At 40.8% G+C, this 27,042-nt stretch overlaps 1 protein-coding gene across 2 annotated transcripts in view; it reads left to right on the top strand.

Annotated features, from left to right (window-relative positions):
- The window catches only part of wdr7 (WD repeat domain 7), a 106,438-nt gene that overhangs the window by 39,303 nt on the left and 40,093 nt on the right, over window positions 1-27,042 (top strand). For both annotated transcript variants that reach the window (XM_084572726.1, XM_084572727.1), the window contains exons 20-22: window positions 4,827-4,945; window positions 5,824-5,947; window positions 15,778-15,891. In XM_084572726.1, coding sequence (XP_084428852.1) covers window positions 4,827-4,945; window positions 5,824-5,947; window positions 15,778-15,891 — 357 coding nt within the window. The remainder of the gene's footprint in view (window positions 1-4,826; window positions 4,946-5,823; window positions 5,948-15,777; window positions 15,892-27,042) is intronic.

A 27,042-nucleotide genomic window follows, 5' to 3' on the forward strand; every position in this document is an offset into this window, starting at 1 on the left:
CAGCTACTGTTAGGTTTTCATTTCAGGTGTCTAGTTCCAGTTTTCTACAGTGTCTATGTCCTTGTTTTTGTCAACAGCGCTGTCTGTTAATCTGTTTGTCTGTCACAGCTGAATTCAGTCCACTTTCAATCCAGTCAGTTGAAAAAAAAAATTACTTGAGTACTCAAATACACCTGGCGATGGGACTGGTAGAGACAGACGTAAACAAGTCCTTCGTTATTTGTTAGATCTTGCAGTATTGAGTTTTTTATTGTATTGTTTTAAACTATAGCAGTTCCATATGATATAAAAAATGGCAATACAATTTTCTACAATACCTTTTTATTTTCTTCTGGCTCATAGGGCACAACTGCAATTGGCAAGGCATTCTACGAATTGAATGATGTCTGATCTTGATATTTACAACAAATACTCCACAAGACTGCACTTTAAATCAGCCAAAATCAGTTTCTCAAATTTGGCAAGACAGAGTCCTGTGTCATCTGCAAACAATCAGACTTTACCGATTTTTAGAACTGACACGGTTGAGAGTGCATTGACCGCAGTCCATATTCCTTTGTCTTTTGTCTTTTTTCAGTTGTTAGCAGTATTGTTCAGTCCTGCCCTGTTTCTTCTGTCTCCCTTTCTGTCTCAGTGTCCATGTGTCCTGATGTTTCACTGTCTCTGTGACTGTTTGCATGCTTGCTATTTCCACCTGAGCGCGACATCGGGGTTAAACCAACCTGATTAAAAAAACAAAACAATTGTCAAATTTGTGCTTAGCCACGGCTGACGTTTTCAATTGATTAAAAAATTGGCCGTCTTCTATTGCCACCTGCAGCACATACAAGACTATAACCATAAACCGTGAAGAGGAATATGTTGTAAAACAGATGACCGAGTGGTAACTGTTGGATAATATACACGTGTTTATTGTAAATGAACTTGACTGACATCACTGGTAGTCTTTCTGGCATTGATCTCAATGTTACTTGTTTTCTTCATCTATTATAAACTGTTTCTTTTAACAGGATGTTGGCTTTTAGCATGGAGGCTTGCCGCCCCATCTACACGCAGTGAATGTGCTCTCAAATTATTTAAACAATTCCACATTTGTGGTCTCTATTGGGAAACAAAGTGCCTTTTAAAGCTGATAACATTTAGTTGGCAATTTTCAGACACTTAAACAACTGATTGTATTTCATGGGAAACAGCAAGCATGCACACATTCCTTCCCAGTACATGTAGGAATATTTTAGAATATTAGTATTTAAACATCAGTTTTAGTTCATCCATAATACACTGCCTTGCAGAAACCTTTATTCATTTATTTTTTTTAAATATTATCATATGCAGTAGTTGTTATCGGTGGATTTGGGAAAGATTTATTATTTTCTACTTCAAAAATGAGTTGAAGTATAACTATAGTAGATCAATCTCTCAAAATTCAAGATCATTTGAAATTATATGATGAATGACTCCATTGTCAACCGTCTGTCTTTCTATTGTTGTATCTGCTAGTTTATTATGCTGCTCTCTTGGCGGGGTCTTCATTGTAAAAACAGTTTCTTGCCTCAGTGGAACACTGGTTACGTAAATAACACAGTATAATGAATATTATTTGTAGTGGGAACAGATGCAGCAGCTCTAAAACCTACCAACAGTAGTACTTTGTAGTTATAAGCACCAGCAGTAGTAATAGTTCTACCGCAACAACATTATCAGTAGAGTAATCGCAGCAGCAGTAGTGCAAGCTCTAGCAGACATAATTATTGCAGCAAGTATAGTAGTAGTAGTAGTAGTAGTTGTTCCAGGTAGGAGCAGCCGCACAAAGTTGTTGTTAGCAACAGGTAAGTTGCTGTGTTTTTTTAACAACAAAAAAAGACACCCATTACATTACATTGTCAGTCACAGTTTCATTAAACATTAATTAAAAGCATTTTTTTTTTAAATAAAATGTCATACTATGAAAACATAGTATAAATAAATAAATAAAATAAACTTATAAAAGAAATGATGTATATTACTGAGCTGGGAGAAAGGGTAAAATTCCAAGATGTCCTCCCCCCAGATTGAACTCCATTACATTGTTTTGTTTGTGTGAGTATGCAACCACATTGCTTCACCTTGGAAGGTTTGGTCTACCATATCACACCTCAGAGACCAACATAAGCTCACCTGATCCAAATCAGAAAGATGCTTGTGATTATACGGTGAAAATGTCTAAATGCAGTTAACATTTGACTTTCATCAAAGAGATTTCACTTTCAATCCAGTCAGTTGAAGGAAATGGCAGTGTTTTAACTTCAGTGCCTAAATACATTTGGCAAAGGGACTGGTGGAACTGAATCAGTCCTTGGTTATTTGCCAGGTCTTGCAGTTTTGCGCAATCCCTATTCTTCTTTTAATTTTGCCAAACTCGATCGACCCTATCACACCACAGGGACCTCCATATGCTCACCTGATCCAAATCAGAAAGATGCTTGTGGTTATATGGTGAAAATGTCTCAATGCGTTTACAGAGTACAGTTATATGAGATTATCCACAGTCTGTACACTGCAACTAGTGTGATGAGGTTCATTCAGTGTTGACATTCTTTTATTGTATTCCTCCAAACTTTTAATCGTTTCATAATCTTTCTAATGAACTGTGGAGTTTCCTCATAAATGCACAACTTTGATCTTGGAAATTCTAAATTTGTCTTAGAATATTGTCCACCTTCTCCAGTTGTTATTTTCTTTACTCGTACTGGCCCTAGTAAGCCTTCCTAGCATACAGTAAAGCAATCCAGTGAAGCCACACATCCAAGTCTAGTGTTATAGAAAACTGAAGCAACTTCTGCAGTATCATATTTCTATTAAGACTCATGTATTTCAGTAGGAGTTTCATGTTTTGGCAGATTGGCTTAATGGATTTCTGTCCTGTACTAGCATGAGTCTGTTGTGGTCAGGTATATGTTCAGTATGTTTCAACAGTAGTGGTGGAAGACATTACATTTAAAAAAAAATAACTAAATCTTTCTTCAAATTCTTTTACCTTGTTTTTTTTAACATTTCTGGTTTCTGCAAGACAGTGGTGCAAGTGTTGCAAGTAGGGGTTGGCTGATTTTCTTATATCCTATTGTCAGTATTGAGACGAACTGCTCATTGTGCTATAAAATGTATGTCAGTTATTTGACAAAATATGTTTGGGTTTTTTTTGGCTCATGAAAATAAGTCCGTCAACCTCTATGTGGAATATTCCTGTAAATACGCCTGTAAATAACGGTTTAAGTTTTCTCTGTGTATTTCACTGCCAGAGGTAAGTGCACATGGTGCCCACAGCAAAGAAATTCAAATGAAATTTCTTTCCTGCCTAAAAACCATTCCGTGTCCATCATACAAGTGCATTTGGCGTACATGCATATTTGGAAACCATATATTAAACTAATATATGTGAATGAGGTGCTTGGTGTATGTCGAGTATCAGCAATTAAATATCTAGTCATGGAGGTGTATAAGTTGGTGTATTGTTTTTCTCTGGTGTGTGGTCTAAAATATAAATATCTACCATTATTTTGAGTCAGACTGATACAGCTGGGTTTGAGCTATTCCAAAGCGATACCAAGACATTTTGAATGTTTGCTTCAGTCACTCAGGGTAATACAACTGTGTCACTGAGAGTCATTTATTCTGAAAACCTAGTCGGTTTTCGGTTGTTTTTCTCGGTTTTCAAGTAACACACACTGCTGAATGCTGAATGGAATAATACACACTTAAATTCATCATGCCAAGGTATCGTTACGAGGCTTTTGTCGATCTGCCCGGCAGTGCTGTGTATCTGTTGTTTTCCTGTTAAATGCCATCAAACATACTCAGACTCTGGTTAGCAGAAACAACTTTGCTCTAACCAAGACTGTTAATAATAGTGTCAGTTATATTCTCATCCTGTGTTTAACTGTTGTTAGTGTCATTCTTACATAAAGACTGTTTAAGAACAAAGTTGGTGTATATTCATAAGGACGTCAGAAAGTCACTGCTGTCATATAAGAATATGTTTGTTTTTTTTCAGTTTCAATGGGCAACAAATTTAAGAAATACAGATTTAAAAATGGTGATTAAAATAAGGGCTCTACTGGATTCTTTGTTTCCAAGATTAATAAGCGGTTTAGGCTTCTGCGTCAATTTGACGCCGTAGCTACGGCGACAGCCCAGGCCCTAACGCCGTAGCCTGATGTGCCCCTTCCCAGAAATGTAACTAAGCGCCGTGGCGACGCAGAGCACAAGAGCTGTGATTGGTCCGCTTGGTGGTAGTGTGTTTCCACTTTAGTATTTCCAGCTACTTCTCCATCTCTGCAATTTTCAGATTGATTGTTTCGAATCAGTTAGAATGGAACACACAGAAGAAAGATTGACTGAGGATGTTCGGAGATACAAACATTTGTACGACTCGATTTCTCCGAAAGTCTCAGTTGCCATTGTAGAAAGTGAAGCAGGAAGTAGAAATATACATTAACTCGACTGGCAAAAAAGACACGGTGCCGACTAGTGTTTGCATAGGTTATGCTGTCTAGTCATGTAAAGGCACAAACGGCACTTAACTTCTGAAAATTTCAACTTCATGTTATGAGGACTAAGTAAAACTTTAAAATTTGGTCAGAATATTTAGAAAAAAAACCAACTACAAGCTAACATGTCAGTAGCAGTTTGTTGTGCTGTTATTTTGTGGGGGGCACTATGAATCGAAAAGCAGTGTTTTTATGTGACAGCAGTGAGGGTTTGCGTACGAGCATGAGGGAACAAATAACTTTGTTCACTAGTCCTCGTTTTAGTCTTTGCTGAATGGGATTGTGTGTGTGTACGTGCAGGATGGAGCCAGCTGGCAGCCATGCACTGCGTGATGCTCCCCGACCTCCTCGGCCTGGACAAGTTCAGACCTCCTCTGCTGGAGATGTTGGCGCGGAGATGGCAGGACCGCTGCCTGGAGGTATGTAAAAGCTCCACGCTGAGCCATCCAGGTCAACCGTGGCTCCTAGAACTTATGTCTGATTGTCACAAAACCTTGTTAATTTAGGAAGAAACATAATGTTGCCATTCTAATCAATATATCTTCAAAGTCTCTCAATATTATTCCTGAGTGTATTTGCAGTTCTTATTTCCTCTACAGTTTACTATTCAAAGAACGAAATGTGACTAAATAGATTCAATTTAGTTGAAGTGAATTATTTTTTTTATGTACAGTATCTTGTTTTTTATTAGGTTTTCCTTAGAATATAGTACAAATACAAGTATTTTAATAAGCTTTTTCCAGTCAATTAAGTAAAAAATATAATTGAATAAAAAAACAATAAAGAAAAAATAAATGGAGCACAAAAAAAATCATAAACAAAAGTAAACAGCGATGGTTCAGAATCCATTGTAGTAGAGTGGTTTATATAGATCAGGTGTCTTGGAGATCATATATCAGTAGGACAATTCCATTCTGTTGTAATCAGTCATCAACAAAAACATCTCTCAGTCTCAGTTGATAAATCAGTTTCTTTATAGTACATATCTCTCTTATAATTTCTAACCATTGTTCTAAAGTAGGGGGGATCCTTCTCCTATAATCTTCTTGTTTTTGCCTTCTTGCTCTAAGTTAGACGTCTGCCCTTGTCAATAACATAATCATTTATATATCATAGATACAGAACCTTCTATTCCTTAGCTATTGCATAGCCCTTAGCGTCCTTAATTATAGCATGATCCCGAAATTGTTGTAGGTTATGTTTATTGTGTTATGTGAAAATTCTGATGGCGTCCAGCCTTTAAGTTTGCGTGCCCACTATAGCCGTACCCATAACTTAGCCTCTTTTGTGGTTTTAGGTGCGAGAAGCAGCACAAGCTCTTTTGTTGGCTGAACTAAGACGGATCGGCCAGTCAGGACGCAAGGACGCCATCGACCTGTGGGCTCCCTACCTGCCTCAGTATGTGGACACAGTTAGCTCCCGTAAGTACCTCACACTGCTTAGTTTCTGAAAGAACTAGAGACATCAAGAAGTGAGTGGTTGCTTCGCGGTGGTTTTTAATGTTTTTTTGCTAACTGTGGACATGCCAACGTCAGAAGGCTAGCATTCCACTTGTTACTACTTTGCTTTCACACATGATGTTGGCTGCGGCTCGAGGCAATAGCTTTTGAAGTTTTGCGTTTTAAAAGGAATGAGCTTACGAGACCTTTTCATGTCTACCTTAGGAGGCAGATATCTCCGTCTCTATTAGGAGGACTACAGGTTGCAGTAACTATTATTGGCGTAGTAACTGTGGCAGTCAACTTGATTTACATTGTGGGAAATTTGGCTAAAAAAAAAAAGTGATGACATAAAGGAACCTGTTACATTGGTCTACAACAGGGTAACTTCCATTGCTGTTCTATAGAATTTTAGCATTATCGCACTTAGTCTGATACATTTTCAGTTAAATTTTAGGAGTTTCTAGGAGCAGATATCCTTACATCTTTCATAATATTTAAGGAAATAAATTGACTTAGACTTGTTACTTTTGTAAGGTAACTTACATATGCCCATGTAGCTGTGTCCAACTTATCCATTCTCATTTCTGTGGCCAGTTTTTGTCCAAGATTTTGTTCATGAATGAAGCAAGGTAGATTATTAGAAAGACGATATCTGCGTTTTTAATCTCATCCACAACATGCTCCAATTTGTCCTTTGTTTCTGTGACCGGGGGAATAACTGCCACAAATACACAGTTCTGTCTTTCTTTCTCTTTCAGTACACTCACTTGCATAATGCATTCCCTATTGCCCCTTACCCTAACCTTTACCATCAACACTAAGTGCTTAAACCCAACCCTAAAACCACATCTTAACTCTCAAATTAACCTTTATTTTGCAGAAATGTCCTCGCTACAGTGTTTTCTTTTTTTTTTTCTTTTTCTTTTTTTGTGTGTGTGTGGCTATCTTTGTGAGGACTCTAACCTAACCCTCAAACCGCAATTAGAAGATGTGTGAGTAAGTGAGAACCGGATAAAATATGCTTACATCCCCAAAATCCTGTCTCTCCCATGACCTAAGCTGTCTTATTCAACTATATAGATATTTGAACAGAAACATACGCGACCTATTATTATCTTTTACTTGGACTCATTGTCTTTCTCTGTGTCCTGCTCTGTATATTCCCTGGTCTCCCTCTCTGTCTATAGTTAGACCTGCTGATGGGAAGAAAGGTGAATCTCCACCTTCTTTTACTAGAAACAGCCTTCTAAAATGCTGTGTGTGTGTGTTCAGGAGTCGCCCTGTGGTTGCTGAGGATGCTGGGGGTTTCTCAGGGGAACAGTTGCCATGGAAACGGGCACCGGTCAGTGTTGTGTTACCACACCAGTACCGCAGGCGGGGGAGGCTGGGTGGGTGGGTGGGGAGGAGTGATGGACCGGTGACCTCAGGGGACGAGGTAGCACGGAGGGGGGGGAGGGAACAGAGAAAGCGATAGAGCGAGAGACGGAGAGATAGAGGGAGGTTAAAGGGTCATTGAATTTGATCTGTGTGCTGCACAGCAGGACTGGAACTGGAAGTAAGATGACTCCGGCTGGTCCTGGAAATCCTGGAACATCACAGGAAAGCCAGACGTGCGTTTGAATCCTTGGGAGAGGTCCTCTGGATCTCTCTCTTTTGTTTAACTGAAATATGAAATTGCCACACATTTTGAACTTTGACGGTAAAACTTTTTGCTCTCTGTAAAAGAGTGTGCATCAATCTTGTTCTGATCCGTGACCCAGAGCCGTGGTTCCAATATATGATTCCAAAATTCTTCCAACCGTCAGATGCTGCAAATAGTGCAGGTCCTGAAGGCAACAAGCAATTTCAGCCGTAACATGGCTCAGAGCTTTTGATTTGAATGTTAAAAATGTTGTATCCCCATGTGTGTTGTGTCAGGAAACCACAATCCTCCAATTTATTAAGAGAACGTTGACCACATCCACAGACAGACACAGAATTTTTATTTTTGTTTCCATCAATACTGTCATTTTTAAATTCTTTTCTGACTAGAAATGCTCCTCAGATATTAAGCACCAGTGTTAGTGTCCATTCAGTCCACTCCAGCTCTGACCTAATTACAGCCTCACTGTTCTCAGAAGCTGCTGTCCTGTCAGCAGCACCTGACTAAAAATACCTCCACTAAAAAAAAAGAAAAGTGCAAGTGGACTCTGGGCCTTGATCGACATTCATTAGAGACACCCAAGAAGATCACAGCACATAGACAGCAGGAGCTTTGTCTACAGCCTATGAAGGAAACATGCATTTTTACCTTAGGTAAAGCTAAAAGGTATGGGTTCACCTTGATGATGTGTTAGTATTCACTAATTTAGTCTTTGTTTCGGAATGTGCTTTCAGTATAAGAGATGGGGTACACAATCCAAAGTCCTAGTTATGTTTTTAAAATACTTTATGTATCCAAATTTTCAGTATAATATGCGGTTTTGCAGTTGGCTACTAAGTTTTCAGTATTTTAAAGCCTTATGGCGCTGACTTGTCTTTCCTCTGCTGCTGAACATGAACATATCCTCTGATGGGCGGTGAAGCTTTTAGGAACTCAACTAATTTCCCCCCACATAACTGATTAGTCTCAGTTGTTGCCATAGGCTGTATATAAATATGGCCAACGTGTCTGAACTTCCTTGCATTGGCCAAACTGACACTATTTTCCCGGGGATTTGGGTGATGTCGTCATCTTCTGAGTTTGGAGCCAGAGTCTGTGCAGTACGGTCCAAGAGTGGAGCCACACAGATTATTATTGCATTATTGATGACCCGCTCACACCTCCGCCAGACTCACTGCCGTTTTCATTTAATTAATACTACGCTCTGCTCTAACTCCACCAGTTACAAAGAAATGTTGGATTATACACTGTACTTATTTATTTATTCTTAATCTAACAGTCCTACTGCACCGCTTTACGGAGTGGTTGGCATGGCAACTGGTAGTCATCTTGAGGTCACATCCTGTTTCTATAGCGTCAAATAACTATCTAAAACAAAACTTATCAGAAAAGTTGACACTTGAGTATGCATCAGTATGCATTACTTGAGTAGCCCAGCTCCCATCCAGGAGCTTATGACCAGAGGTGGAAAAAGTACTAAAATATCGTACTCAAGTAAAAGTACCAATACTTGGATGAAATATTACTCAAGTACAAATGAAATTACCCATCTGAAAAATTACTCAAGTAAAAGTAATAAGTAGCTAATTTAAAATGTATTTTAAGTAAAAGTTACTTAGTTACATTTAAAAAAAAACCCTGTAGAACGGGGCGGGGGATCTCTCCCATGTAGTGAAAATAGGACAAGGGGTCATACATCCAAAACTGTTTAGTTTTTAATTAAAGAACAATCTATACAAATGTATAAAAGTCTATACAAATGTATACACATGTAATGACAACATAACACATGTCACACATGACATGTAAGACCCTTAGAAAGGTATAATGTGCAATTTTAGTTCTGACCATCCCATAAAACTTTTTCAAATAATCAACTGTCAATCAAACTGTCTCTGAACCGTCGTCGCTCTTCTGATCCACCTCCATCTCGTTCTCAATCTCCTACAGAAAGACTTGGCGCTTGGTAGTGGTAGCCTACATGCTGACCATACGTCACTCACTACGTAAAATCTTTTTTTTTTCGGTTTTCGTTAGTCAACGTTTTTTTTTTTTACTCAGTAACGGATGGGATTTGTAATGTAGCGAAATACAATGCTTCACTCAAAACGTAATCACGTAAAATTTAAATTACCGATTTTAAAAACTACTTGAAAAATACAAAATACACAAAAAAACTACTCAATACAGTAACGTGAGTAAATGTATTTCGTTACTTTCCACCTCTGCTTATGACCTACACTGCAGTCAGACACCAGGGGGAGCTCTACTTGCTTTGGCTTCACTTTTGAGGCGCTGTTCCGCCTTCCATCTTTATTTACAGTCTATGGTTGTTGCACACAGCTACCATTTCCCTTCCGAATATTGACAGCAATTGGCTGAGAAAAACACATCTACAGAGCGAAGCGTCAAATGGAAATGTGTTTTTCTCAGCCAATTTCTGTCAATGTTCGGAAGGGATAAGCTCAGCATTGAGTTAACACAGAGAGGACCCAAAGGTCACCACTCTCAGCTTGGCTTGATAGTTTCGTAGTCCTTAGCTTTCTCTGTATTATTTGAATTCCTATGAAGTTATTTATCAGCCCTCTACAACACCACCACACCACCACTATTCTTTGTCTTGGCGCTCCTCTCACTCACCTATTCTGTCTGTCTCATGGGAAGTGGAGTGACTGGTCTTACTTGACACTTTTGACACTGTCATCAAATAGGTACTGTGTAGTTCTCTGCAGCCTGCCTTTCTCTCCGTCTCTCTCTTTCTCTGCTCTACCTCTCCAGGAGCAGAGTGGTTGGTGTTTGAAGGAAGACACCTGTATTTATCCATTAGCTTTGAGTGGGGAGGAAATGTCACTGAGCCGAGCCAGTGACTGAGTCCCACTGCCACAGCATGGGGCTGAACAGACAACACACACACAAACACGACCGAGGCTGACCTTTTGGCTCTCCTGGAAGTGTTTAAAAGGCTTTAATGCAAAAGGAGTTGTTCACCTCGCTCTAGTGGGAAAGAGAGAGAGAGAAACAAATTGTTTCTGCCCGTTAAAGGAGCTATTGAGTTTTTTGGAAAGTGGTCTTATTTGTGTTCTTTCTAAATGTGAAGGGAGAACAGTATTGTACATTTGAGTTCTGTGTTAAGCATGATGCCTGAGACACTATAAAGACTGGATTCTGGGGAAAACAGTCAACTTAACCCAGCTCACAACTGGAACTGTGACTTAAGTGGTAACCATATCCGGAAAACCACACTTGGCTGAACCTGCTGTGCAGAAGTTCTAACAAACAATAAAACAAGAACAGTCCAGAGCTGCAGGGGGGCGGAAAGGGAGCAATTGAAGCCCAGGAGGTAGGCTGCAAAGCTGGGCAGTAAGAAAGCATCAACCTTGGGGTGGGGGCTGGATGGGTGGGGAGGGACTGCACGCACATATAAGACTCTCATATTCACACACACTCGATTAAACCAAGTCCTCAGCATTGTTCGCCCTCACACGCGCATGATCAGACACAATTTTAAGGGTCAAGTTGTGTACGTGTGAAGCAGCTGTTTCTTTGAACACTGAGTAGCAGTCACCCCCCCCCCCCCATCTTTCTCTCTCTTCTGTGCAGTTAGCCGTTTGCCTTGATCACCCAGTCCTGACTGTTTTTCCTCTCATCAACCTGCTGTTGTGTGTGAGCCACCTCTCCACCTCTTCTTTCCTGTTCTTCCCATCATTTCATCCCTCCTCACCTCCTCCTTTTATTTACTCTTGCATCCAGCCTCGTCCTTAATTCCTGATTTCAATTTTCTTATATTCACTATTTCTTCTGCTTTTTCTCTCCATCCTCCCCACACAATCTTCTTTATTTATCTTTTCCATATCTCCCCTCTTTAAGATAAGTGGCCCAAACTTTGAATACATCCGTTTGATTGTAATTGCCAAAATAGTTCATATTTAAAATTCCACAGAATGCAATTAGTATTAATTAGGGCTGCAGCTATCGATTCTTTTTGTAATCGATTAATCTAGCACTTTATCGATCGATTAATCGATTAATCGGATATTTTTTTTACGTTTTTAAACAACCAAAACAAATGATGCATAACGAAAATTATGTGGCTGTAAAATGATCAAGCATTTGCCTTTTATTTCTCAAAAAAACAGAGAACTCCAACTCCAACATTTGGCTCCAAAACTAAGCCCATGTATTGCAATTTACCCATTAAAAGTGCCAGTGCCAACAATTACATAACAATACAGTTAAGCAAATTTACTGTAAAACAAAAAGCAATTTAATTTATTAATATGCACAACAAGTTTCATGTTGTAATCTAGCCCTGACATCAAAGTAAATATCCGTTTTATGTAGATTTCTACACCTGCAGCATTTACCATTAGGCTACTAACAAATAATACATAATTTCTGGGGTGAGCCTATTTGCTATGGTAACCTAGCAACCTGTGTGTTTTTTTGTGAACGCGTGCTGTGCGTGAGGAAGAGTGAGAGAGATGAGGGTGCAGAGAATTTAGTAACGTCACTGATTCTGATAAGCTCAGGCCGGTCGCGTTCGCCTCGCGGCCGCTCAATTTATGATAATAGGGGAGTATATGGGAGTATTTGGCCTATTCGCGGAGAATTTATTAACGTCAATGATTCTAATAAGCTCAGGCCGGTCGCGTTCGCCTCGCGGCCGCTCAATTTGTGATCCGCTGCGTAAATCCTTCGGCTGGCCCGGTCGTCCCGATTGCCACTCCGCCCCTGAAGCTAAACATCATATCTAGTCAAACCGCATCATGACATCGCTACATACAGTATGCGATTAAAATCAGCGAACATTAATGTATAGGTTTAGGTTACGTTACCTTGTTTCAGCGACGCTTGGTGAAACAGCATGTGGATGTTTTCTGTTCAGATGCTGGATCATTGAGCTTCTCCTGCTGTGGTACGCCAGGTCTACTTTGCAGTATCTGCACTTTGTTCTCTTCCTTTTTTAGAATGTAATGATCCCAAACTTTAGACATTTTTTGCCGTTTATGGGCATCTTTACTCTCCGCCATCGCGCCAACTAAATTCAAAATGTATCACGCGCTAGTGGTGTGCTTGCATAGGTGCTTCCAAAACAACGGTCCGTGTGGAACAATCAGCTCCCTGCGCGTATAGTGCGCGTCATAGGAATTTAACGAGGCTTCGAGGCAGAGTTTTTGCCTCGACCAATTTTTGTAATCGAGTTAATCGAGTAACTCGACGAATCGTTTCAGCCCTAGTATTAATGCAAATTGCAGAAGTAGAAACTTATTTGCCTCATCTTACATGTGAAAACTTGAAGAAGCCAAGCCAAACTTTGCTAAAAAATGATACAAATGCAAAACCTTCTGTGCCTTCAAAAACCCCCCCCCCCAAAAAAAACGGAAGTGTGTTTTTTAAATAGGAGTAGAGAGAGAGAGCAACAGACAGATGAGAGGAGGAGGAGGTCCTGGAGGTTAACAAGGCATGCTGGGAGCTATGTGTCATGGCTGACATGACAAGTTTGACCTTGGAGCAGGGCAGAACGCCTCCTTTTCCTCCTCCCTTCCTCCCTCTGTCATCCACCCCTCCTCCACTCTCCCCTCTCTCTCTCTCTCTCTCTCTCTCTCTCTCTCTTCCTCTCTCTTCATCTCCTGCTCCCTCAGGTTCTGTATCTCTCTTTTTTCTCATTTCCTCACCCTGGGCAGTTAACTCGTAGGTTGTACCTCCACTCTTGTAAGTATGTGGGTTGGAGACCCAGAACTGAACAACCGTAAATGAAGCATGTTGTTCAGAATTAGGCCATGAATTGACTAAACCATGAGGATTAGTGGGGGTACATTGTTTCATTTACTGGTAATAAGACAGAATACAAACCAGGTGTGAAGTTTGATGTATGGACCTATGTGCTTGAAGGCCTATGAGACACATACCATTTTACAACTCTGCGCTTACACTAGCTGATGTCTCATTGCACTGCTGTAAAAGTTAAGACTGGTTCACCTTTTGCAGAATCAAGCCATCGTTTCTGTTTGACAGAATTGTTTGATTAAATTTAGTTCTCATAGAAAACATTGACACAAAATGTGAAGATTCTCAAAACGAATGCAAGCAGTGCTCTGACCATTCTACGAACCATCCACTGCTACAAAATAACCCTATTCCATTCAACGCCCACCACCATGGTTGGCTCCGGTGTGTGATTTTTTTTTTTCTGAAACACTACTTCTGCTAACATTTTATTTCATTTCTTTCTATCATCACTGGACAAGTTAAATAAAAATCCAAGCTGTAGACTTGTGGTGCTGTGCCGATGCTGTGCAGCTCTGCACCATTCGGACAATGGTCTGATTTCATTTGTTGAGCTGTTGCGGCCGTGCTTTCCTGCTGTTGCCACGACTGTTTCAAAGTGATGAAAGCAGTGATATGACAGGCTGAGAGTGTAATCACTGATCACCACACCCACACCCAGTCACCTTCACAGAACCCTTTCACAATTTGTGCTTGGAGACGCCCCCACAGTCCATGTGCCCAAGACCCATCGCTTTATTCCTGCCTCTGTGGGCCTTTCAGAGTTGGATATTTGAATGGGTTTTCAGTGATCCCATCACAAGTAACCAGCTGAAAATACTTTGTTCACACCTGACAGTAGAATACCGTGACAGCTGATATCTCTAATGAATCACTGCAGCTGTATCAGAACCACAGTGAACACTGTTTGCTGTGTGTACCAGATCTTGGGGAATGACACAGATTGTGGAACATCTCTCTCACTCACTTAAAGCACGTACATACCTTAAGCTATTATTTATTTATTCATCTCCACCCTGATGTTAGATATTTTAGAGAGTGGCACAAAGCTCATGTTATAACGGAACCCTGGAATCTTCCATACATACTCACACTGATGTGTTTGCAGCAGTGTAAAAGGATCTCTAGTAATCAAGTTAAATAGAGAGACCGATGATTATTGAGGAAATACTTGACAAAATCACACACAGTCTACACAGATTTATTGATTTAATTTGTTAATTCTTGTTTAGATTTAATTATATTTAGTTTACAGCTACAATGACAGAGTATTTAAAAAGGCTCTCATTACTAATGAACAGACATCACATATGATGCTTTGTCCCTTTCAGGTGATCATTCAAAATAGTCGTTAATAAATACTTCCAACTCAAAATCCACATCTAGCCAAAGTGCATAAGGCTGGTAGTGTTCTTGCTCTGCTTGTTTTATCAGAGAAACTGACTTGTGTGGACTTGAAGAGTCCAGGTGGCGAAGTACATAGAAACAGAAGCTGAACAGGAACAAAGAAACAGCTCCCTGTCTCAGCCGGCCTCAGCTTTTGTTCAGTCGCCGTAAAACATCAGTTATGTTTTAATTAAGTCCTATTAAGTTTTTATCACTTGAATGTTTGAGACGGCCAATCAACAACCAGGCTGTGTATCGGCCTTCTGTCAGTGTATGTGTGTGCATGCGTGTGATATAAAGTCATTATGTTGAGCTTTTGGCCGCGTGTGCGTGAGCAGGTTAATTGTAACATGAAGCACAGTGTTAACCAGGATTAATCAGTGTAATTACACACACGGAATTACTTTTCTGTTGGTGTACTGTGGGTAGCCTTATCAAGCCGTGTATAATATTCGCTTTAGTATCGTTAACGGTTTTTAAAAACTGGGTACAATTTCCGAAAAACAAAGAGATTCTGCCTTTTTTGTTTGTTTGCATTGACAAACGCTGCAGTTGTGTTTCTGTGTGCCTGCATGTGTGTGTGCGCATCTGTGCAATTCATTAAGTAAGGCCGTTTTTCCAGAGATTATCCCGGCACCGACTCCGTTACCTTTAGCCTCATTCATTAGCGCAGTGTCATTCATTAGCCTCGGCTGCTAATGAAAAGCCACTGTTAATTGGCAATAGAGAGATAAGGGCTAAATGAAAACAGTAAATATAGAGGGGGCAGCTGTGTGCGTGTGTGTTTTCATTAATTCTCTAGATAACAAGGAGGCCCAATCAACCTTTATTAGCTACTTAACCAGGGCAGTTAGGCTAATAATTAGGACCAACACAGAAAACAGCATACTAACAACGCGCACACATACATGCACGGTACCATTACGCTGGTGGTCGCTGACATGACAGGGTGATATTTAGCAGTAATGTTACTCCTCTCCTTTCCTCTCCTCAGCTGGGACAGGCGCTGAGCCCTCCCCTCCTGCCCCGCCCCCTCCCGAAGCTCAGCCAATAGAAGTCAAGGTTCCTGAGGAGGAAATGGACGTCACCGATGATGACATCACAGCAGGTAGGTGCACAAACACAGCATCTAAAGAAAGCTTCATTAAACAACCAGATCCTGGTTTCTCGGAAGAATTTAAACAGTTTGCAACAGGCAGTTGTAACGCCAGATCTCGTAATCAGGAACACATATGAGTTTGAATTTGTATGCCACTGAACAGTGGTTTGGCACATCCATATTCAATCTTACGTGACTTGCAGGTGTGTTTGCTGTGTTGCACTGTTATCTGACATCAGGGTGCACAAACTGCACAACTACTTACCTGCTGGTCTACTCATAGGCTAACCTTTGTGTGTTGAGCCTTTGAATGGGATATTGGCTAACCACTGCCATGATGCTGGTCATCAAAGGCCTTTGTTTGAAGAAAAAGATGTTCTAAGGAGGACTCAGACTACATATTATCGACACGATAATAGCCCAACACAGGACATAGGGAAAGGAAACTGAGGATGGGGCAGTTGCTTAGATTATCGCTGTAGTGTGTCATGGTGGAAGACAACCTATGCCACTCTTGCGTCGCCTCAGGAGATCTCAACGGAAGGACTACCATATGACATACCAAGTTTTGCCATTCCGTGTTCTATAACGTTGACCCATAGGAGCATGCTGCACTCTTTCCGTTGTTCGCGTCATCAAGTGCAACAAGCCTTGTCGCAGCAAAAAATAAATGGCTGCATGATTGCCTAATCAGTTACTGTTACAAATCTCAAAGACATCATGATCCATCATCTTATGTCCTTAACTTCTGCTGGTCACATTTCACCTTAACGTTACTGTGAAATGTCTCAGACTATTTGTGGTGTACAATGATGAGATCATTTTCTATGAGTGCGCAGACACTGACACCGGTATCAGTATCTCGTAAACCAGTGTTGGGTTTCGGTCCCATACTTTGATTTGTGTACTTGTATTTGTAAAACTGCTTCAATACAACTGCACCCAGCAATGTAACTCCTCGCTAGCCGTGCAAGTGGGTGGCTGTAGCTGCACGTTAGCTTGTTGTTAATGAGGAACGTTGATGGTGCTGTGGCAGTTGGAGGTCTAATAGTTGGACATTTTAAACACCCCGTCTTTTCCTAGTGCCGTCTGAAAGACATAGGTGGTGCTGATGCAACCCATAAAGACTCCTGCAAGATGTGCCAAACTGCTGGAACAGCACGTTCTATTGTAGACACTACAGTCTGTCATCCAGCACAAACAGGCTCTGGATATACTTGTGTCCAAGTATCTCACTGGTCACCAGTGGACACTTCTGGAAATGATGCTGTTTGTTGTGGCTCTGTTTGACTGGTTAAGCATACCAGAAGAATGAAAACAAAGATTTGCCATTATGAAGAACATAAAAGATATTAGTATGTAACTGATTTGAAGACAATGCACTGACTTGCATTCAGACATTTGCAGATATTGTCTGACAAAAGGTGTTTTCAGTGCATCCAAAATATTTATATAAGAATTCATTTATAACTTACTGACTCTGAATTCAGATGTTGTAGCATAATCAGTGCCACACAGGCTGCGTATTATACCAGTGACCTGCATGGTGTTAAAAACAGTGAAGTGTGCACAGCAGCTTTTTTTTTTTTTTTTGTTCTCTCTCTCTCGCTCTCTCGCTCTCTCGCTCTCTCTCTCTCTCTGTCTCTCTCTGTCTCACTCTCACACACACACACACACACACACAGACACAGACACACAGACACAGACATAGACAGAAAGATGTGAAACAACACTTCTCCCCTGGAAAGGACTGACACCTGCAGTGCTGATAGCAGCTACACACTCCTTTGTACGGCTGGCTTTGTGTGGGCATTGACTGATATAACTAAGAGGCCCTTAGCCAAGCGTTAACCTAATTCCAACCTTAACACTAGAATCCAGTAGCCAGGCTAAATTCTTATCAGAACATGAGTCTGGTAACACGCCATTTGGATTCCATTAAGGGCCGCGTTTCAACCGTTCACCAAAACCAGCCGTTGTTAACTGTTTGTCTTTTAAAGATATTTCTAAACAGCTCGCTTCTCCGTCAGTCCACAGTGCTCAAATGGCTTGTATAACTAAGTCGCTGTTTCTCTACTGCCTATCACCACATAACCGCATGAGGTTATGCGTTGTTAATTCTCAAACAACCTTTAGAAGGGGTGTAAGAATGGTTCTGGTGGTCTAAAACTCAAACTCGGCTGTCATTTTAACATAAATTATAATGTCTCTTTAGTTATTATTTCTTTGTGTGCACCAAATGATAGCAACAGAAAGTGTGTTCCATGTTCAAGTGTCACAAAAGGCCGTGCAAATATGAGATAAAGAATAAGGACAGAGAGTTTGGATTGTTGAGTCCTTTTTTCTCCCAAGGAACCTTTTGGCTTACTCGTCCTTAACATTCAGCCAGTTGCTCAGACAGCTGACAACTTGCTTCGACTACCACTTTAGTCCACCCCTCCTTGTTCATTTTGGGCTCAGCTTCTTAGCGGCCCAGAAATTGCTCTACGGACTCCTCATCTGCAGCTCTATGAGAAGAACCCACCAAGATGATGAACATCCGGCTGTTTCTGCGTTGTCTCTGCAGGTGGTTGTTGAGCAGGCCTCTCTCCCATCATGAGGTTGCTTACTGAAGCCCGCACTTCACTCCTTTCATCTCAGTGAAGACACTTTTTGTCCTTAAACCTGGGGTCAAGTGCAGTAGCAATCTCCAGCCCATATGAGTTCGGTGCTGCCCTACATAGGTCTGTGGTAAACACCGTCTCAAACTTCACTACATAGATTGGATCATTGTCTGAAGGCTCGGATCAAGTGGAGCAAGGCAGACGATACAACTGAACAAGAGACACACTCATATCTACAGTAGAAAGCACAAGTGATTTTAAACCTGTCAGTAAATTTATTAATTGCACATGACTGCACACACGCACACACAGGAGATGCAGTGTGAACACACACACACAAAACACAGGTAGAGAGAGGGAGAGACCACACAGCACACAAGACGAAAGGGGGAAGGGAGAGAGACAGACTGAGTATGCAGCAAGAACAGACAGAAAAAAGTAAATATTAACGCACTGGCAAGTAGTTCCTCCGACTTTTGCAGTTTGGGAAGCTCCTGTGCTATCAACGTGGAGCAACGTTCTGTTTAGCAGTAGTGCTCAGCAGGGATTCCTTTCACTGGCTTTTGGTTGACCATTTCTGAGGCGGAACTTCATCTTGTTGCTAAATCAGTGCAACTTTCTGTTTTCTTAATTCCTGAGCATTTGGAGGACTGTGCTCAAAAGTGGCAATCAACCTTGCCGCATTGGTCAAGAATGCCTTCAGTCCATTGTTTTGAAGAGATATCACGACCGACAAGTCTTCAAATCGATGTAGTCTCGTGGCTGCAGCCGTGTTTTGAGCACTATATGTGCCTACTGTGTTCAACTTTTCCATGATATTCCATTCTTTCGCGACATCCATGAAATGATCAGCGCATGCCTCATCGTAGTGTGGCTCATGTGATTACTCGCAGTTTGTGCAAACGGCTCCAGCTTCCGTTGTTTATTAGTGGAATGCGCTGTGGTGCCCAGTGGTCCCCTTTGAGAGCAACATCCTTTGCTTTCTTAATCTTGTGCTTCCTCCGTGCCCTCTCACTTTCATGCAAAGTGGGTATTCTTGACACAGCTGTTGCTCTCGAAGGTCACTGATAAGACCCGTTTCTCGATGCAGTTCAAATGGTTTCTCACAGCCCGTTGTCTCCTGCAGTTTTCAGCTATCCGCTTCTCACTTATAAGTTTTTTTTTTTCCCCTCTTGAATAACGTAATATGAGGTTACATATTTAAATGACCATTTTGTCCGTTTATCGTTGGCACGTTGGAATGTTTAACTGTGACCGTTTGAAAGATCCCACTCACATTTTGATCAGTTCATTTGATTTATTATTCATGAGTAGTATCGTTTCTGTATATAGTCCTAGTAATCTGTGGTTTTTCCATCCCAGAATCACTCATTTGTCTAAAGGGGAGTTCTAATTATTTCACCGGTACAATGTACAGTATTACATAGTAGGGATGTCCCGATCCGATCACGTGATCGGAAATCGGGGTCGATCACGTGGTTTCAGACTCGATCGGAATCGGACGTTACATCCCGATCAGGGATCGAATATATATATATATATATATATATTTATATTTATTCTCATTATTTTTTTTTATCAGATCTATAATATTTCAAAACAAATGGGAAAAGTAACAGCTTAGTATTTGCTGTTATATGGTGGTACAGAGTCAGACCGTCTCAACTCCACACAGAAACAACGTATGCGGCATGACGTCACTTTGCTGCGTGCTGTAAAGGAAGCTCTAAAGGAACACGGCAGCAACTTCAAGCTAGTGGCGCGGATCGGATCGGGACTCGGTATCGGCAGATACTCAAAATCAAATGACTCGGACTCGGACTCGGGGGCAAAAAAACCTGATCGGGACATCCCTATTACATAGTATTACAGTAGTAAATGCAAAGAAAATACCTCTAACATTCTGTCTCTTGCACCTCATTCCTTCCTCCTCCCTCCATCCTTCTCTCAGACCAGTCAATATCACAGATGTGTCTGACAATTTATCATTTCTCACAGCTCATTTTTCTCCTATTGGCAGCAGTTTTTTTTTTTTTTTCCCCCATTCGGTCTCTGCAGTATTAAATCTGTTAGCAGATTTCTCAAACATAGAGCAGTCTAGACCCTTTCTATTGTGGAGAAAGAACTTTTTGGCTTTAATTTTGATAGCTGTTTTCCCTTAACCGTGACTGCATTAGAAACAATTGGTGGTAATGCTGCCCTGTTGGTGAATAGTATGTATATATATATATATATATATATATATATAGTCATTCAGTGCCTTAACTTGTTTTTATCAGGTAGTGGTGGAATCAACACTCCTATTATAGATTCTGATTACATACCAAAGCTTCAAAGATTCAGTGTGTGATTAAAATACCTTTAATCGCATTATATTGAAAACTGTCAAAACAGGATGCTTTGCTGTAGAATTAAACAACATTTCTTGTTTGCATAGCTTTCATGGGTGTCGTCAGATTAATGGGCGGTTTAAGCTTCTGCGTCAATTAGACGCTGTAGCCGAGCCACATAGCAAATGTGGTTGTGTGTTTACAATAGCACTATTCCTGTCTGTAATTCCATTAGTTTGAAAATAAAATGAATATATCATTATAATAACGATGTTGAAGTTAGTTCCACTTTTTATACTTTTTAAGTCTGTGTTACAATACGTACAGGACAATAGAAAATGAAAATGAGAGGAGGTGAAGTGAAATGGGTGAAGGAAACCGAGAGAGGGGAGCCAAGGAGGAGGAAATGGAAAGAGATGAGAGGAGGAGACAAAGGGAAAAAGACTTGGATGTCGACAGCCGCAGAATCACTCGCTTGCAGGCTGTTTCCACGGCGATAGACTCATCACATGAGTCTGCTGTCTATCCTGTCTCTCTCTCACACACACACACACACACGGACCAGCCTACACAAAGTTCAGGTTGTGCAGGTGACAACATTTGTTGCTCGCTGCCACAGCTGCAAAACCTCCCAGACCAGAGCTCGCACACGCACAACATGGACCTGTGTGTTTGTGTGCCGCAATTATGTCCCTGGCAGTGTCAAGGGATGTCATTAGGATCCACAGCCTCCTCCTCCTCCTCCTTCTCCTCCTCCTCCTCCTCCTCCTCCTCCTCATCACACACACATTGTCACCTCGCTTTCTCTCTCGCTCACACAAACACACACACATACATACACACACTTGAATTCAGTTCATTGGATCGTTACTGGCATGACAGTCTGGACAGTTTCCAAAACACTTAAACAATACAGCAAGTACTAGATATTGTCAGGAGTGAATATATATATGAAAAGCCCTGGATGTACAAATCAGAACAACTAAATACCTTCCGATATGTTATCATTTTTATATGTTGAAGTAAATTTAGTAGTGGCTCATCATCTGTAGTTTTCCAGTTTATACAGCTCTCTGTTGCCCTGAAGGTCTATACAGTTATCTGGTTTATACTGACAGATATTTCCTGAAAGACTGCAGCATTTGCTCAATTAAATAGGGCTGTGAATTATTTCTAGGTAACTTCTGCTCCACATTCATGGGTTAACCCAACTGGCATGGTCTTGCTCACAAACAACTTCAGTCCCACTGCTAAATCCTTAGGGAGAAAGTCACACTTTTGAATTTATTTTGACCTAATTAATATGGATTACAACAACAATTACTCGGTCCATGAGTTGCATGGGTCAGAAAACAACATTTTTCTTTTTTTTTAAGCAGCCACAGATTTTAACTAAGAATTTTAACTGCAAAATTACGATTGGCCCATCAACAGAAAGTTAACGAACATAATTTTTGAATGTGTTCAGTGTTTCTGCCTTTTCATAGTCATAGACAATAATGCGGTCTGCTTCAGTTTAAAAACAGTGACTGCTTCATTCATATCAGTGTGGAACAGTAATGTGGTCCTACACTAGAGGGAAGACTGCCTCCACTAACTGAAGGAGAATCTCATCTTCAGGCTCTGATGGAGGAGGTGACCCCTGGGAGGTCAAAGAACCCCGCTGGACACCGCCCCATCTACCCCCTTCCTCAGCACAGAAGCATTTACACCGTGCTGCCAGGCACCTTTCCATGAAATTAAAATGATATGAGTAAAGTCAATATGTGCTGTAAATTCATTACCTCAGCAACAATTCCTTTTTCTTTTTTGGAGGAAGGACGGAAAAATAAAGAAAGGATGGAGGGATTTCTTTCTTCTCCCTTCTTTTATCACGTCTGTGTCCATCCTTCCTTCCTCACCCGTTGTGAGGGGTCCACAGCAGCGGTGATAGAGGTCAGAGGTCAAAGGTCAGGCTGACCCTCACCTCTCTGTGTCATTAGCCCAGTTGTGATTTGGTTAGCTGAAACGCCAGCCTCCCTTGTTAATCTAATATCTAAGCCTGGAGGTCGTTTGGGTCAGATCACATTTCTCCTCGGAGCAGATTGAACTTACGGAGAGATAAATGTTCTGAGCTACGACTCTAAACGCTCTGATTGTTTCAGATGATTGCGTCTGTGCTGTGTAACACAGCGAGGGACACAGCTGGCATATGGGAATATTATTGTATTACAGGTAGAAGAGTGAAGCTATTGTCCAAATATTATTAATGTACTGGAATGTATTTCTGCTGGCTCTGAGACAGAAACAGCAATATCTAACATAGCTTTGTGTGTTGCCTTGTGTAGTAAAGGGTCTTGTATTCATGTTGCACCTTTGTAACTGCTGGTACACAAAGTGCTTTACAGTCACAATGACGCAGTTGGTCACACTTTCACACACAAGTGCCAAGCACTGGGAGCAGTGTGTTGGTGGAGTATGTAGTAGTTGTATAACATATATATTGTACATATACTGTATATAACCTGATGTATGAGTGTAGTAAAATGTGCTAACATAGTATACTTACAGTACATGGTATAGTATACTAGTTAGGGTATTGTAGTAGTATAGTTATGTGTACTAGCCATAGATTGTACGTAATGATGGACGGCAGAACACCGCCTCAAAAGTGAAGCCAAAGCAAGTAGAGCTCCCCCTGGTGTCTGACTCCGGTATAGGTCATAAGCTCCACCTCTCCATGTTAGTCATCAGACTTGCGCTAATCTAAAACACTAAAGAACACATCAAATTTTATTTTTTTCAAGTTAAGTAGTAAATATAATGCTGACGCATGTTCAGGTGTCAATTTTGCTGTTTTATTTTAGTTATTTGACGCTATAAAAACAGGATGTGACATCATAAGAACTACCAGTTATTTGCCCGCAGCTCCGTAAAGCGGTCCCGTAGATCTGTGAGAGTAGGAATAAATAAATACACAAAGAAGTAAATCTAACATTTCTTTGTGACTGGTGGAGGTTGAGCGGAGCGCAGTATCAATTAAATGAAAACGTGAGTGAGTCTGGTGGAAGTGTGGGCGGGGCATCGATAACGCGGATCCACGTGGCTCCACTCTCTGACGGTAGTTTGAGGACTCAGGCTCCAAACTGGGAAGATGCCGCTGCCCATATCCCCAGTAACCTAGCGTCAGTTTGGCTAATGCAAGGAAGTGAGGACGCAGTGTCCATTTTTTTATACAGTCTATGGTACTAGCACTGTAGTATACAAGTCCGTATAATGCTAGCTTTTGTAATCTATTAACAGTGCAGTATTGCATAGAAAAATGTATTAGTATATGTACAAATATAGTCTGATAAAGCAATTATCTAGTACTGTGTGTATTATATTATAATGCAGTAGTACAGTATACAATAGTACAATGTACTAGCATAGCAACATGCAGTGTAGTATAGCATAGTAATTACTGATATAGCATTATGTACTTGTATAATAAATGAATGGCACTGTATGCTATGATAATATAGTAATAATGTGATCCTCCTTTCATCACCTCTCCTCTGTCCACCTGTCTTATGCTCATATGGCCAGTGTGATAATGCGCACATGAGGAGTGGGAGGGGGGTGGGCAGTGTGTGTGTGTGTGATTGTCTGTGTGTATGTGTGTCAGGGTTTATGAATGTGTCACAAAGATAAAGCGTTGGCCTTGGGGTCTGTGTGTTTGTGCGTGTTTGTGTGTGTGTGTGTGTGTGTGTGTTTTACAGACTGTCAGCCCGCTCATGGTCTGACCACAGATGTGGAGTCACGGGATAGAAATGACTGACTGGTGTTACTTCCTGGTTTTCTGGGTCACTGTCCAAGTGCCCGAGTGGCTGTTTGATTTCTGATGATTGTTGAATGACATTTGACAGTTGATACTTTTGCTAACTGATTTAAAAAAAGAAGAAAAAAGTATGGGCTGCTTAACCATCCCCACTCATTGTATTGTTATTTTGTCTGAGCTGTCGGCTAGGTATTGTCCTGACAAGGGCGTGAACTCCTTTCGGTCAGACAATGAGAAAGAGAAAGTTGTAAATATGTAATAGCTGTGATGAAAATTCTGGTAAATATATGTATGAATACAAGATTTAAAGTATTATTTTGAATGTGCAGCAGATTAGTGACAACCAGGCAGACAAAGAGACATCGACTCCTTCTGGTGTTTTGATGTAGACCCTTCAGCCCTGTGGGCAGATTAAGATGGTAATACTGGTCCCATTGATTACTATGAGGCTCAGTGCGCCTAGTCATCACAGACACTGCATAAAACAGAACAAACTCTGATCTGCTTGTATGAAAATTGTGATAAAGAGGGAGAGCCATCGAAACTTATCCATTTAAATCTCATTACTCAGATATATATTGTGTACCAGCCAGCAGTTCCAAGGTTCATAAGAAAATAGAATCCCAACTTAAACTGTAAACGTAGAGAAATATTATTTTTGAACTAAAATCCAACTATATTTAAGTAAAAGAAATTCATAAAATCATGAATAAAGAGGCTGATCAGTTATTTAAGCCATTCATTCTCTTGACATGTGGGCCATGTGGAACATTTACATTGTTTTGTCATATTTAAAGTTCACCTCTAGTAATTTTCTCCATCCTCTGCCTTTCCAGCTTTCTGACTGTTTGTTGGGAAGATCATTTTCTTCTCCCTCTCGCTCCTAAATTGTGATTCTTTTCTCTCGCTGGAGTTGAAACCTGTCAGATGGCGTTGATTCACGTGTGTGTGAGAGGAGAGGGTGGCTGAGCTGCGGTGGCTTTAATAAAAAATTGCTCCTCCTTTATGAGCAAGCAGCACGGTGGAGCCTGTCCATTGTCTCTGCATTAGTGAAATTATCATCCACATTCATTTTTCAGACCACTCTATTAACAGCAAAAAAAACGTGACAGCTCATAAAGCGATGAAAACATAAGTGTTATTAAAAAACTCGTCAGACGGTAAATTAAACTGCAAAACAAACTCATTATTGATAATGGAAAAGTTAAAAAAAAATATCTTAAAAACGAGATCTCAGGCGATATCATCAAACCATGCCTTCACATGGTATTACTGCTATATGCAGTGGACAAAAGTTAATGGGATTGAGGGTAGATAGTGCTATAGAAAAGCTCTCATTTACTGAAAGTGTTGACACTGCATCTTTATTCCATTGCTACTGTAATGCAGCATGTAGAGATAAAAATACTGTTGACAGAGCAGACAGAACCACTGTATAGTAGCTAAACCGCTGTACAACTGACAAGCCAACTTTTTCACTGTCACTTAGACACCGTTCAGACCTTGCATTAGCATCCCTCCTGGCCCATTACGGTCCCGAGTGTCCAGGATGCATTTGAGCGATCTGATATCAAACCACATTTGGTGGTAGTCTGGAACGCATTTGACAACCTTCCTTTGGTAGTGTTAAAATATTCTGTCCTTGTATCTGTTATTTAATATGATTCTGTCATTAAAAAAAACATAACGGCATGTGGTTAATTATATATATTATATAAGGATATGTTTATCATAAGCTGGTTGTAGTTAAGTTATTTCCTCAATCACTGGTGTCTTTGTTTAGCTTTATTACCGGAGATTATGGTGTGTATGAAAGCTTTGTGCAGGCCTCTAAAATAACTGCCGTCAGGGCAGAGATAAGCAAACAATATCAAGTCATGAGGCGACACAACAAGCAGCGGTTTGTGGTTCTGAAACAGCAGTCACAATCCATTCTAGACTGCAGCTGTTATAATGTTCTACTGAGCCCCAAATTATGTTGGTGTTTATTTGCATAGAGAGCACAAAATGGAGTGGATCAGGAGTTTCATGGAACTTAAATCCGACCACCCGCGATCGGATTGTCTAGATCAGATGCTAATGCGAAGTCTTACTAATATCAGTTAGCAACCTTGCTAGGTTAGTTAGTGAACTTCAAGTATTCAACTCTTACATAGCGTTGTAGTTTGACTCTACATGCTGCGGTGCCTTTTCTAGAGCACAGGAACAGTCCATTGCAGTGATGAGTCTCAGTGAAAATCATGGCCCCGCAGTTCCTATTCTAGCAGTTCCAGCTGGCCTGAGGTTTGTTTTCCTGGGAGCTGATTTTGGCAAGCACGGCAGGAAGCGCTGGTCTATGTAGGTTAGCTTTTAGCCTGGCCATGACCCTTGTGTGCATCCGTGGGCTCTCGCACCGTTTCTCCTGCGGGCCATGGTATGAGGGGGTTGG

The sequence above is a fragment of the Chelon labrosus genome, assembly GCF_963514085.1.
Source record: "Chelon labrosus genome assembly, chromosome: 22".
Taxonomy (NCBI): Eukaryota; Metazoa; Chordata; class Actinopteri; order Mugiliformes; family Mugilidae; genus Chelon; species Chelon labrosus.